At 40.0% G+C, this 14,155-nt stretch overlaps 1 protein-coding gene across 5 annotated transcripts in view; it reads right to left on the bottom strand.

Annotated features, from left to right (window-relative positions):
* The window catches only part of EBF1 (EBF transcription factor 1), a 413,838-nt gene extending 399,975 nt beyond the window's left edge, over positions 1-13,863 (bottom strand). For 4 of the 5 annotated variants that reach the window (XM_017864536.1, XM_017864537.1, XM_017864538.1 and 1 more), the window contains exons 1-5: positions 13,561-13,747; positions 13,310-13,466; positions 12,675-12,738; positions 11,954-12,009; positions 882-955 (exon numbers count right to left, since the gene is read on the bottom strand). In XM_017864536.1, coding sequence (XP_017720025.1) covers positions 882-955; positions 11,954-12,009; positions 12,675-12,738; positions 13,310-13,466; positions 13,561-13,580 — 371 coding nt within the window. In that variant the 5' untranslated portion in view covers positions 13,581-13,747. The other variant, XM_017864540.1, reaches the window with a different exon arrangement.
* Between the last annotated feature and the right edge of the window lie 292 nt (positions 13,864-14,155).

Raw genomic sequence — 14,155 nt, 5'->3', positions numbered from 1 at the left:
ATTAGTAGCCTTTCTCTGATGCACAGTGGCATCTTCAGGCTTTATCCAATTATTCAGAATATATTAGGAGCAAAGTGCTGGTGTCATTTTATGCAGAATAAGAACGCAAGTTAAAGGGCTGTTCCCTGGCCTTTTCCTCACATGTGGAAAGCCTGGCTGAGGCCATGGAAGTTAATTTGGTCTAGTTGCCTGTTTTCAAATGTAGCTTCAGTCTGATTACAGGCAAAAATAAAGACACTCATCTATGGGTCACATGAATTTTATACCTTTTAGGGACTCATCTTTGCCATCCCTCTGAAAGCTCACTACCTCTGAGAAGTATTAGCTACATTTTCAGAGTTATATACAGAGTAACTAAGAGGTCAGATGCAAGGGAAAAGAAAAAACAAAAACCCACATTCAATTTAAGAAGAAATGATGCCTAAGTGTGGGCAGTCATATTTTCAAGTGGGAGAATTAGAAAGGGGAACTATAACTTTCAAGTCTTACCCAAACAGAAGACTCTGCTGACATCAATAGAACTCTTACTCATTTTAGTAGCAATGCAGTTGAGCGCATATATTAACACTAAAAGGGTTATATTGTTTTATTTGATTTTAAGGGAGAAGGGGACGGCAGTGCTTTGTGCCCATTAACAGTGTGATATCAAAATGGAAATGTATGTCTTTCAGGATGAAATCTAATAAATAATTGAGAACTACTGTGATGCCTGACACTTTACTACCGAATACTCACATCTAACAGTTCTTTTTAGATTGTCTGTAGAAGCAAGATAAATGTGTACCTCCCCCCCACAAAAAAAGACCAAAGTTCACCAAGATTTGAAATGCAAATCCATCTTCTCTTTGCTAATTAATGGGAGAGACCAAGATATTTCTTACCTGCACATGATCTCATGTGTGAGCAAGACTCGACACATTTCTGGGTTCTTGTCTTGGCCTTCATACACTATGGCCTAAAAGCAAAAGCACAATTTTAGCTAAGAATGGAAACAAGTACCAGGAAAAAAAAGAAAGATCACAATTGAGTTCTTAACCACTTCACCACTACTGAAGGTCAAATTAGCTTTGAGGAGCCAAAGACATCACTGAGCTGATTGTTTGAAGGTATGTCATTCGGGATTAACCCGAAAGGCATGGAACAAGGTATGTTCCTCTCTGCCCCGTCAACCAGCTTGCCATGATGCACATCTTTGGATCAGAGTGTGAGATGGGCAAGACAGCCACAATTCTCCTTTCAATACAGAATACAAATAAATCTCATCCATAACGAGGGAAAACCCAGAAGGCTTAGCAGACTAAGATGCTATTTACCGAAAATACAGAAAAGCATTTGGATTTGATTTTTAAATGGTATGTATTTGCCTCCTCACTTTACTACTTCCAGGCTCAACATTTAGTCTTCTAGGGGTGAGCAGTAGAAAACAAGTGTAGGTGAACTAAGGAGTCCATTCACTAACTGTGTCATGTTTGCAATGATTCATCAATCAGGAAAAATCCCTCTTCCTGTCAACAGGCTGAGAACATGTGCTCTCACAGGGTGTACACCCACCCAAACAGGAATACTCACTGTCATATGCTGTGTGTGGGGGTTTAAGCCACAGAGTTATCTCCCTAAACTAAGAAGAGTTACATCTGACTCTCAAAATCTGGAGTCCCAAAACCCTTCACCAGCCCAAATAGTTTTTTCTATTTTTTTGTAAATGTGTTTGTAAAACAAACATTTTACTCAAGGACACCAAGAAGGTTCCCTGGGACCTCAGCCTTCATGGATCTACATGTTAATATCTGGGCCAAAGCAATACACTCAGCTATTAGCAGAGCAGGGCTCTGCACTGGGCTACATTTAGCTAATTTAACACTGTATCACTGCATAATACTAATATCACACGGTTTCAAATTGTTAATAAAATTACTTTCACACATTCCTATAACCCTCAATTTCTTGATGGCGAAACTACTTAAATTAGCCAGAGACTATCTTTATATAGTACATAGAGATGCTACAAGACTAACTTGTAGTTGGCTCTAATGTGCTTTGTTTTTGAACCTGGGACTTTCAGAACCTGTAAATCATGAGTATAACTTAAGACCCAGTGTGTACAGATCCTCAGAGAATACTGTGGTTATGGTATCTGATCCCCTTACAAAATAAACATTGCAATAAAATAAAAAATGAGAAAAGGTACTTGCATGAGGAGAAAATACTTCTCCACCATTGGCCCATCAAAACCACTTTTTATGGCTAACCTATTATACCTTATATTTTACAAATGGTTTTACTTTGACATACTTGTAGACTTACAAAAAAACTTTCAAGAATATGTAAAGAATTCCAAGATACTCTTCATCCAGATTTTACCAGATTACCAAAATGTTTATATTTTATTACATTTGCTTTATTCTTTTCTCTTTATTTTTTTTGAATCATTTATTAAGTAAATTGCAGACATGCCCTAAATACTTCAGCCTGTATGTCCTGAAAACAAGGAATTCTCTTACATAACCACAGTATAGTTATCTAAATCAGAAAATTAACATTGATATAATAATCGAATCTACAGACCCTACTGATATTCATCAGTTACCCAATAATGTCCTTTACAGCAAAAGAAAATCCAGTGCTGTATTTGGTTGTCACGTCTCCTTTAATATGGAACATTTCTGAGTCTTTATATTTCATGACATTCATATTTTTGAAGAATACAAACTAGTTATTTTGTAGAACATCCCTCAATTTGGGTTTGCCTGTGTTTCCTCAGGCTTGGATTAAAGTTATGTACTTCAGGGCAGGGATACCACAGAGGTGATTTTGAGTTCTTCTCAGTGTATCAAATCATGTTGTTGACTAGTTCCACTATTGGCAACATAAATTCTGACCATTTGGTTAAGGTGGTGCTTGCTATCCACCAGAGATCATCAGCCAGGTTTCCCCAGGGTAAAGTTATTACTCTACCCTATGCGATTCATAACTATCTTCTGCAGAGGTAATCTAGATTGTGTTAATATCTTATTATGTGTCAAATTTTCATCCGCTAGTTTCAGCATGCATTGATGATTCTTTCCTGTATTCTTAAAAGACCTTGTCAAAATCCTAAGCATTTGCATTACTCAAGAAAATGCATTAACTAAAAATGTTTTGAAAACCAAAATTATATCTGCCTCCTTTATTTCCTGCAATCACTGTTGAAAACATGTTTAAAAAACATAGTAAATTACTCATTAGATCTCATACATGATGCTAAAAAAACTCTAATGAAGCATTTCTTCTAAATCCTATTAGCACTACATGGTTTGTGTGTTCTCTAAATACTTGTGATAATCTCTGTTTCAGCTTTAAGATTTGTCATGTTTTGGTTCTACCACTCTTTAAAAAATAATATATTTGTCACGCTAAGCTAAAAGAAGTAACCTGGTAAATAAATTCACAGACATTGATGGGGCTTTCCCTACTATATATATACCATATATATATTTTGTATACTATATATATATACACATATATATACATATATACATATAAACAAAAGCTTGGTTTTTGGAGGCAGGGGGAATTATCAGTTACATCAGATCTTCTCATTTCAATTCTTTCTAGATGATACAAATATTAGTTTTACTAAGACTGCTGGTCCTTGGCCGGGCGCGGTGGCTCAAGCCTGTAATCCCAGCACTTTGGGAGGCCGAGACGGGCGGATCACGAGGTCAGGAGATCGAGACCATCCTGGCTGACCCGGTGAAACCTCGTCTCTACTGAAAAAAAATATATAAAAACTAGCCGGGCGAGGTGGCGGGCGCCTGTAGTCCCAGCTACTCGGGAGGCTGAGGCAGGAGAATGGCGTAAATCCGGGAGGCGGAGCTTGCAGTGAGCTGAGATCTGGCCACTGCACTCCAGCCCGGGCGACAGAGCGAGACTCCGCCTCAAAAAAAAAAAAAAAAAAAGAGACTGCTGGTCCATTGAAATTAGTGGGCCCATGATGATATGCAATGGATGCAATGCTAATACACTAATGGCTTCCCCAAACAGCAGATGACACAGACTACCAGAAATCCTGTGTCACTTCTTTGGTGACTGAATATCACTTGTTTAAGGTCCTGTGCCTCCATGATACATCTCTTCACCAAATACCACACTGCCACTACGCTTCCAGCAGCAGAGTCAAAACAGAATCTTTCTCCAAATCAAGCACAGAAAAATGAAACCGTCAGTCTGGATTTGCTCAGAAATAGTTAGGAACTCTAGGGAGGAGCGAAAGCGTGAAGTTTCTTCTCTCCCTCTCCTTGGGGCCTCTATAGAACAATATTTTTCAGCACATAAAGGCAGAGAAAGCAGTGCTGCTTCTGTGACTTCTGAAATAAAAGCAAGTGAAACTCCACCATGGAGTAGGACTAAAATCCTGTAACTAAAGTAAACTAGAAACTCAGTGTAATGAGGTTAGCTCTAGAGCGGAATTCAGTCAAAGACAGATCCACCTCTAACCTCACCAAAGCAGTTTTTGTTACTGAAAAGTATTGTTAAACACACGTACACACATGTACACATATCATACAGAAGGTATGGGCACAGAAATCCACATCCTGATTGGATCCAGTATAGGAATATATAATAAATTCATTTTGATGAATGTCTCTGATGCAGAGTGGCAACAATAAGAATTTTCAAAATGCCATGAAGTTCTCCCTGCAGCTTACACACCCAACTAATAGCCCTGCATCAATTTTACCATCCACATTTAGCATACACATCAACGCTGGTCCACAGTTCAGCAAACCTAGACTTTAAGCCCCAAAGGACAGGGATCCTGCTAACACCAACTTTGGGAGAAGTTTCTATGTTTCTTCCTAATTTAAATATGTGCCTCTGTGGTGTATGAGTAAAGCTGGTTGGGGTTGGATCAGCTGGAAGATCACAGAAGCATATAAACAGCATTGGCTGTTTTAAGTGAAACTATTTTAATAGACAGCTGGTTTAGGGCCCAGACAATGGAACACCAAGAAGAAGCCTTATTTTCATCCTCCATAGTAAATCATGAGTCTGCTCACTGTGAGGAAGGTTGTCTGTTGTGAGAGGGACAAAGACAACACTGGTTTAAATAAATCAATGTGTTTATCAGAAGTGAAGATGGGATACCTGCTAATAGATGGGTGGGAGGGGGAGAAAAATCATATAAAATACATTATTTAAGTAAATCAGTTGATAGTGAATCAACTTGAGGTTTGCAACCTAAGAAACAAAAATGCAATATCAAGTAGAAAACAATGTTTAAATTAATCCTGCCAATGGCAAATAAATCCCTTAAGGTGACAGGAATGCTTGCATAAGAAGGAGAGTTAAATAGTAAACAACATTAACCTCATCTCAACTTTAAAAACCTGGTGAAATTGACCAACCAGCTGTCAAAAGTGGATATATTTGGAACAGATTTATTTTTGTGATATACTAGCCTTCCTTTTCTACTGCCATACTCTAATAAGTAGAAATAAAATATCTCATATTATTTTTTAATACTCTCTTCACTTCGGATTAAGGGGCTTTTACAGGATATTTAAAATAATTAACTAAAAGAAGAAGAAAACATAGAAACTGTTAAACTTTCACATTCTTATGCAAAAACAGCTCTGGAAATTTTACTGTTATGAATAAAATATCATCAATTCCAAACGCTCAATTATAAAGTAACCTGTAACATCTTTGAAAACCAACCAATCAATCAATATACAAAACCTGCCTCAGTTGCCACTGTTTTGGAAGGCATACTGTGAAGCATAGTTCATTTTAGCTTTTCTTAAATACCTCTAGGTCTTAAAAGTTAATTGAAACTTACTATGGGTAAAGACCACAGAGTAAAACGAAAAAATACACCGTGAATGTACATCGGGATCACACTTCAATAGGATGCCAAAGAAAATACAGAGAATTGAACATGGTTTTTCTGTGTTTACTTTTCTAATAGTTTTAACTCTTTGTGTTCCATGCCAAAATAAAGGCAGTGAAGAGAATACTTTTGACGTTGGTTCAGCAAAATCCAAAGGATTTTTAGAAATAAAATATTTTCATTAGGAGCCTTTCTTGATTTATAACCAAATGAAAGGAAACTTATCATCATTAGTTGAAGAAGAAGAGGAAAAAGAAAAAAAGAAAAGAGGAAAGAAGGAAAGAAAGGAAAAAGGAAGGAAGGAAAGAAAGGAAAAAGGAAGGAAGGAAAGAAAGGAAAAGAAATTAAGAAAAAGAGAGGAAGGAAGGTAGAAAGGGTTGGAGGGAGGGGAAAGAAAGGTTATCAGTAACTAACAAAGACTCCTAATTTTGTATTTAAATCAAAATGATACCCTGAAAATATGTTACTCCTTTTTCTCCTTACAAAATAAAAGGACAAACCTACTTTATCACCTAAGAGAGTAAGTTCATGAATATACAAAGTAACTGCTTTAACCACAAGTGAAATGTCTTCTGAATGCAAACTGTCAACAAGCCTTTGGCAGCAAATTACCAAGAATTGAGCTAATCAAAAAATGATATGCAACCTACAATATCAACACACTGTAATAATAATCATTACATTCAACCACCAAGTTCTACTGCTTGTCATTAAAAAATAAAAATAAAAAATTTAGAAAAAGGGTGCTAGCTAATCTGGTCCTAGAAATTTCCAGTAGGTGAAGGCACACCAGTTAAAAATTAAACCATGCCAAAGGAAGCACCACAAATCTGACATTTCATAAACAACGTGTCAAACAGCAATCCACCATTAGTAGTGGAATAAAATAAAAAAATAATTTTGCTTCAATTAGCAGCTTGGCTACTGGTGAACAAATTACAAAGATGTAATTTCAGCTCAACAGCTAAGCAGGCCCGTTTTCAGAAGTGAATTAGGAAAGTTGCGAAGGAATGATATCATATTCAGTATGCTGTTCAGTTACATCACAGCCCTGAATAAAAAGAGAACGTGTACCAAAAGCAGTTAGCTTTAGAATGCATCTTTTATATCTCAAAGAGCTAAAACCCCTTATATTATTCAAACACCATAAAAAACTAAATCACTCTAACAATCCCATATTGTATTTCTTTTTCTAGCACAAATAAAAGATATTTCACTCCTATGGAAACTACATTTACACCTATATTAGTAAATACAATTGGCTTTGTCAACCCAATGGGGCAATAACGATAATAATAATAATAAAGGCATCTAATTTATTAAGCACTTAATTTGTACTAGTTGCTGTTCTAAGTCGTTAACATGTATGAAGTTATTTAATTCTCACAACAGAGCTTCAAGGTAGGTGCTAACATCATTTCCATTAGCCTGATTCCAAACATTGATGTGTTTTAATTGTCCACTAAGACCAGATCATTCTTGCTCAACAACTATGTAGACAATTCACCAATGTCCAAACACTCCTTCATTGCTCTCAGCAATATAAGACAGAGAGAACAGACTATCTGTACAGTCATACGAGTTCAATAAATGCATCTCTACTAATATGTTCATTTTTAATGCTGTTCAAACATTCACATGGAAACAGCTCTAGCGTAAATATCCCCGAACAAATGGCTGTATATTATCCAGGAGGGAGCAGTTGGCCCGCCAGACTGGGGAAGTACTAGGCCATCTGGCTCCGGCAATCTCTCCAAAACCATCAGCTTTGTTTTCACCCCCAGACTCCAAACAACACATTTTCCACTGTGATGAGTTTACATTTTCCCAAACACAGGTCCTGATCATGCATAAAAATTCCAAACTTCTTCATTCCTCTATGTGCAAGGAAATTTAAATCACCTGCATTTTTGACACGTTACCAAAGGAGAGAGAAAGCTGCTGAAATATGGCCTCTGACTATAAACTTGCTGTGTCCTTTTTTGTTTGTTTATTTCCCCAAATATATGGAAGAACCTCTCTGCTGGCCTAGTGAATTCCTTGGAAACTTATTGATATACTGAAAATGTGTTTATCTACCAATGAAGAACCATGAACTGAAAGGATTGTTAATCAAATCTATGTAGCCATGGCAGGATATAATGAAACAATCAATAGGAAAAAAAATACACTTGCATCAATAACTTAAAGTACTGGGAAGATCAAAACAAATATATAAAGTCTAGCTGGGAAGAGAAACCTGATAGCATTTCTGATGATTGTACCTTGGACCCCCCACTGTCCTGGGACCCTTTTCACAGTCTCCTCACTACATCACCTACTTTCAAATCCATACATACAAGGATTATGTGACTACGATCTTCTGCTTCTCAAACAAGCTTTTGTTTAGGGGAAGAGAGTGTTTTGTTTTGATAACTTAATACAATTTGGTATCTTCTTTGAATTATAAAATATCACTCTTTTAAAGCAAGATGGTAAGAGGGGAGACAAGCTAAACTCAAAAAAAAAAACAACTATTTAAAGATAAATAACTCACTATAGCAATCACAGAATATAATCGTATTTCAAATACTACATGAAAATCTGACAGGATGCCCACTAAACCTCAGACCTCCCCCACTGGATTCATTTGAGCTTCTGCAGTAGATATTGTTTCTGGATGCAATAGCCCTAAACTTCTGGGTCTTACAGCGCATTCTGCATGCTCACTAATGGAATACCAAAAACAGTAATGACATGAAAACAAACTATTTTTAGTCCAGCTAAACTTGGTTTTGAACAACCCTTCCCAAAAGCAAGCCTCTTATTTTCTAGTTGGTGGGTGAATTTTTAAAATATTATATCCTGTGTGCTTTACAATGAAGGCATAGGGATAAGGGATCTCAGATTCTTACATATTTATTTCTAATGAAGCTTCATCTTTCCTGGTAGAGTCCAAAAATTAAGAGTCATTACCCAAAATAGTCTAATGAGACACTTTGAAAAGGTGTGAAATACTGTGTCATACCAATACATCTTGGTTGATTGAGTACATTTCTTTTTTATCTCAATGCTGCTAATTCCGCCCAAGATCAAGAACAGTCTATGGAAATGTAGAATGCACAAATAGTTTTAATTTTTGCTTGCCCAAAATTCCTTTTGCGTTTTAACCCCACTTTCTAGTCAAGGATATGAAATCATTCACATAAAGCTGCATCTCTGATAGGAAAAATGTTATAATAAACAGGCAGCTAAGAAAAGACACTTGAACAGTGGCTAGGTATTCCTTCCACAATGGATATTATCAGAACTTATCACACCAGAAATGTTTCATTCTGTACTCTAAATAATTATCAAAATCCATAGTCTATGAGGAAGAATTTCACAGGAAAAAAATGTGATCATTTAATCAATCAGTTTATATCAAGACTTACATCTGATTTAAGGAGCCACTGTATATTAAACTAAAATCAAAGATTCAAGAAATTTTAAATCAGACTTGGTATTTAATTATGATAGAATAATTTCAAGCCAAATGAAGATTCACTGTTTTACTCATTAAGGCTAAATATAAATTATTTTTATGTCACACCTAGGGAAAGTTAAGCTTCTTCACGCTGATCTATCTGCTTTTTGGAGGCCATTGTATTAACCCTGTAGACAAGAAGCTAACCTACTTCCAAAACTCTTGCAGCACATAATCAAAGAACAAGCAATTGGATAATGAGTAGAAACTGCCTTTCAAAGTGAAAGCTACAGAGAGGTGGTTAAACAATTATTATGATAGCACACAGGTATGCTTTGAGATATTCCTTTTCCTGATATTTTTTAGACTTCATTATTAAACCTTTTCTCAGGCCACTCCCCACCAAAATATATCATTGCATGCATTTATAATTTTGACTTTTACTGAGATGTCATATTATGGCAAATGACTTTCTCATAAGTGCTATTATCAAAAATAAAACTAATCTTGTTCTTATTCCCCTCTCTCTCTCTTTCTCTCTTCCTCCCTCTTTCCTGATAGAATTTATGACACCAAGTGGTCAAAGAATGCCTTAAGCTGCAGTTCTTCTTAAGCTCTATGACCTTGTTAGTAAAATGATATTTGATGTATTGCTTTAAAAAAATCAAAAGATGATTCTCCCCCCATTTTTATATGAGTATAAAGTCAGTTCATCCTATAATGGGAAAATCAGTTAGTAGTGGCACTTTTTGATAGAGAGACTTAAAATTTTGAGGAGGTTTACATCAGAGAGCAATTAGTCACTTCAAACATGTCTTAATTCTGTGCTTCTTACAATTGTTCATTTCATAGTGCTATGTATAATTTAGTATTTCATTGGTCAATGTTGCACAAGCAGACAGGTCTTATGCACTGATTTGTGTAGAATCTTTTACAAAAGTAAATCCTAATAAATATATAGAGAATATGCTTAAAGTTCCTACTTTCCCCCTCTCTCTTTTTTTTTTTTTTTTTTTTTTTTTTTTTCCTGTAATGAGAATGGAGCGAAAAGATTACCAGGGTATCAAAGGCAATTTTTGGAAAACAAAACTCCACTTAAGACATTTTTATTTTGACATCGCAAAAGAAAAAAAGTTTATTAAAAATCAGGCTTTTGTGTTTCTGCCTTGGAAAGTAAAAAAAAAAAAAAAAAAAAAAAAAAAAAAAAAAAAAAAAATGCAGTGTCTAAATGAAAAGGAATTAATCCTATGTAATGATTAAATACATTAAAGAAAATAAAACCAAGACCAAAAGTTTAAATGGTGATTTACTCTGAGCAATCAACTGAGAAATAAACAGATTTTTAAGAAAGCCAAATATTTTAGGCAAATAGCATGAAACAGATTTCAATCAATATTTATTTTTATTTTAAAAAACAGATTTCACACTCTTGTTTTCTGCTTGTGTCACTGAAATATGAACGTGATCATCAAAAATAGCTATTAAATTGGTTCTTGAATATTAGATTTTTTAAATGCCCAACAGCTTATTAATGTGGCATTTCTACCACATATTTCAGCGTGGTGTATCTAAAAACAATTTTTAAATATGCATATATACCCTAATTTGAAACTTTCTTAGCCAATATCTATGAAAGAAGACCATTTCTCTTATTTTAAAGGAAACATTCTAAAATCACAATCAAGTAAATAAATTTTAGTCCTCTTGCTAAATTGCTGGTTAGTACACAATGGATAACTTTTTCTTTGTTCTGATTTCTTTCCCCCACCCAATAAAACTGTCTTCTTTTTTCTGCTACTAACTCCGCCAACTACCTAACCAACTACTTAATTCTGAAACTAAACTTTTTCTTAAAATTAAGAAGAAGGGGAAAAAGCTCCTGTGCCTCATTAAAACGTCAGGCCTCTTTTCTGACTCGGCTCATAATTGTATCTTTTAAACCATAACTCAACCTTAATGTATACTGCTTGACACCCGCGTGTTGAAGCTTAAGAAAATGCCGTCTATGTACCTTTAAGACCACAAGCTCACTCATGCTGCCTGGCTTCCTGCCAAACTTGGAGGCAAAAGCAGGAGGGTTTTTGCAAAATATCCTCTAACAATTGTCGCTCCCTCTTTCAACACTACCTTCACCATCATTCCCTTTGAAAACAAATCTGCAGAATGGTCATCTGCGCTCTCAGCCCATCTCACCATTCCTGGGGAAGCCGCCTCTGCCACCCCTCCTCCGCCCCCGCAGCCCCTCGCCCCTCTGCCTCCCGGGGAGGCCTGGCTAGCTTCGGTTTCAGAGGTTCAGCCCACTCCGCACCAGGGTCCCTGGGCACCTTTTGCACCCTTTGGGGCTCCCTGGCCGGGTCAGAGGAAGTTCAGCCCTTATTCTCGCCACTCAGCACCCTGCAGTCTTAATTCACAAGGCCCGAGTTCCCTTGGAGGGACGGCGCCGTCGAGCCCTCATCCCCACGCGGCGGTGGAAGTGCATGAATGGACACTGGAAGGCGGTGCGAGTGTGGTCTGAGCCGCCCCCGCTGGCTTTTAGAGTTAGAGTCCCAGCCCTCCTGCGGTGGAGCAACTAGCATCTTGACTGTCCTGAATTTTGTGACCTAGAGACCCCCGTGGCCCAAAATCAAGAAACTTACTTGTTTCGTCATGGAGTCAATGAGGCGCACGTAGAAATCCTGCTCCGTCCTTATCCCTAGGGTTGGAAATGGGGGAAGGGAGCAGAATTAAGTGAGAGGCAATGGAGGGTGGGTGGACAATAAGTAAACAACAAAAAAATAACAACAAAACCCCCAAACACATATCACAAAAGGGGCTCTAAGGCTGATTGGAACTTCCACTGTCCTGGAAAATACAGCCAGGATCTCCCTTCCCGAGTGTCCAGAGAGGTGCTGCTGACCTAGCCTTAGCGCTCCCGGAAGCCAGACCCCAAGGTCTGCAGCTGGGACTGGGATGGGGGTACCCCGACTTGTCTATTCTCACAAGAGTCCCTCTGCTCTCGCCTGCAGCCTTCAAGGCCATGACCCTTCCTAGCCCCTAAACTCAAGGGGCCTTGGGCCTGGAGCCTGGGCCAAGCCAAAGGAACAGGCCTCAGGATAGGGGAGGAAGAATGAAAGTGGCTCAGGGAGGGATGAGGCACTACACCTGGCCCCAGGTAAAAGCGAGACCGATAAGGCTCTTGGGCCACTCGGAGCCTCCTCAGGTGAAACCTCCAAGGCGAAATTTAGGAGAAGCTGGTTCACCTCGAATAAGGCGGGTGACTGACCTTCGCTGGAGGATTTCGTCCACCTGGAGCTCCCTGTGCCCCCTGCCCAGACCCGAAGCCCCAGGGTGAGGGCACAGACCCGCCCCGGGCCTCACCATTGCTGTAGAGAAGCTGAAGCCGGTAGTGAATTCCGTTATTGGTCTTTTCGCTGTTGGCTTCCTGGGTTGCATCAGGACGCAAAGACACAAGAGATGCAGGAGAGAGGTCTGCGTGAGCGAGTGGACCAACTTTCGAGGCAACTTTCCCCCAGCCGGGACCCCCGCTGGCCAGTCAGCCAGCCACGGTAGCAGCAGAAATTGCGGCCAATTGTGATCCCTTCTCCGCCCCCTCCCCGTTCCTGACTGCTCCCTCTCTCCCAAAATAAAATTCCGTCGGGCGCACACAGGCGATTCTCTTCCCAGGGCCTAGGGGCTCGTGCCCCGGCCACCAGAGGCAGGCGGTGCGTGATCTGGTAGCGGAGGGCGGGTTCATCCCGGGTGCCCAAGGCTGTGGATTGTAGAACCAGGCTCGTCTCTCTCTAGCTCTGGGGGCTCCGTGAGAACTTTTTTGGAGCAGGAGCCAGTGGACCAAGACCCTGGGTTCGTCCGGGATGGGAAGTGGCTTGGGGGACCCCCACACAGAAGTGTGTTATGGATGCTTTGCACTCAAGGAAGGGCGCACCGCCCAAGGCTCCTGGGCCTGCTCCCAAGCCGAACCGGGGACGAGGGGCGACAGCGCTGCGCCCACTTACTTTTTCCTTCTCCACGAATCCCACAAACGCTGTCCTCTCGATCTCCACGGGCTGGCCCTGTCTGTCGTAGAGGGCCAGGACGAAGTGGAAGAAGTTGGATTTCCGCAGATTGGAAGGCGGCTGCTTCTCAAAGTGAGCCCGGGCCAGACCCACCCCGCTGCGGCCAAAGACGCAGAGTTAGATGGCTAAACCGAACGCCGACCCGCGCCCCTTGTCACCCTGTACACACACTCGAACCCTCAAACACCCACCTCCTCTTCCCCCAAAACATCCAGTGGGCACTCTTCACGCCCCTTCAGGCGACATAGACCCAGCTGACGACGGGACACACATGTCCCCTCATGTTCTGGTCCTCTCCGCTAAGGACGGGTGCGTCCTCAGAACTCGCTGAAGAAGTGTGAAAGTTTTGTTTGGATTTTGCGCGCGAGATGAAACGCTATAAGCACTTACTCCTACCTGACACGCGCTGCGTGGGGAGGAAGAAAAGTGGCGGTGGATGAAGTGAACACACCTTCGCGGAATAGAACCCACAGTTCTATTCTGGCACCCCTCGAATCTCACGTCTCAGCTAGCAGGGCAGGTGGGAATGGATGGAAAACACGCTCGGCGTCTCGCCGCAGCAGCCACCCTCCAGGAACCCCTCGCGCTCCGGCCAACTGCGAGTGCCTGGCCTTGGGAAGCCACATCCCCCCACCACCAAAAAGCATGTGGAGAAGGGTCCGAGGGCGGGGCTCAGAACTGTCGCGGGTGGTCGCTGTGAAAAAGGGAAGAGGGCTGTTTTCTTAAAGACCTGTCCTAACAAAGTTTCGCTGTACCGCAGAAATCCTCACACTCATTCCAGAAATC

Source organism: Rhinopithecus bieti, unplaced genomic scaffold (assembly GCF_001698545.2).
Source record: "Rhinopithecus bieti isolate Rb0 unplaced genomic scaffold, ASM169854v2 scaffold_76561, whole genome shotgun sequence".
NCBI lineage: Eukaryota > Metazoa > Chordata > Mammalia > Primates > Cercopithecidae > Rhinopithecus > Rhinopithecus bieti.
This window is presented reverse-complemented; position numbering and strand designations above follow the sequence as displayed.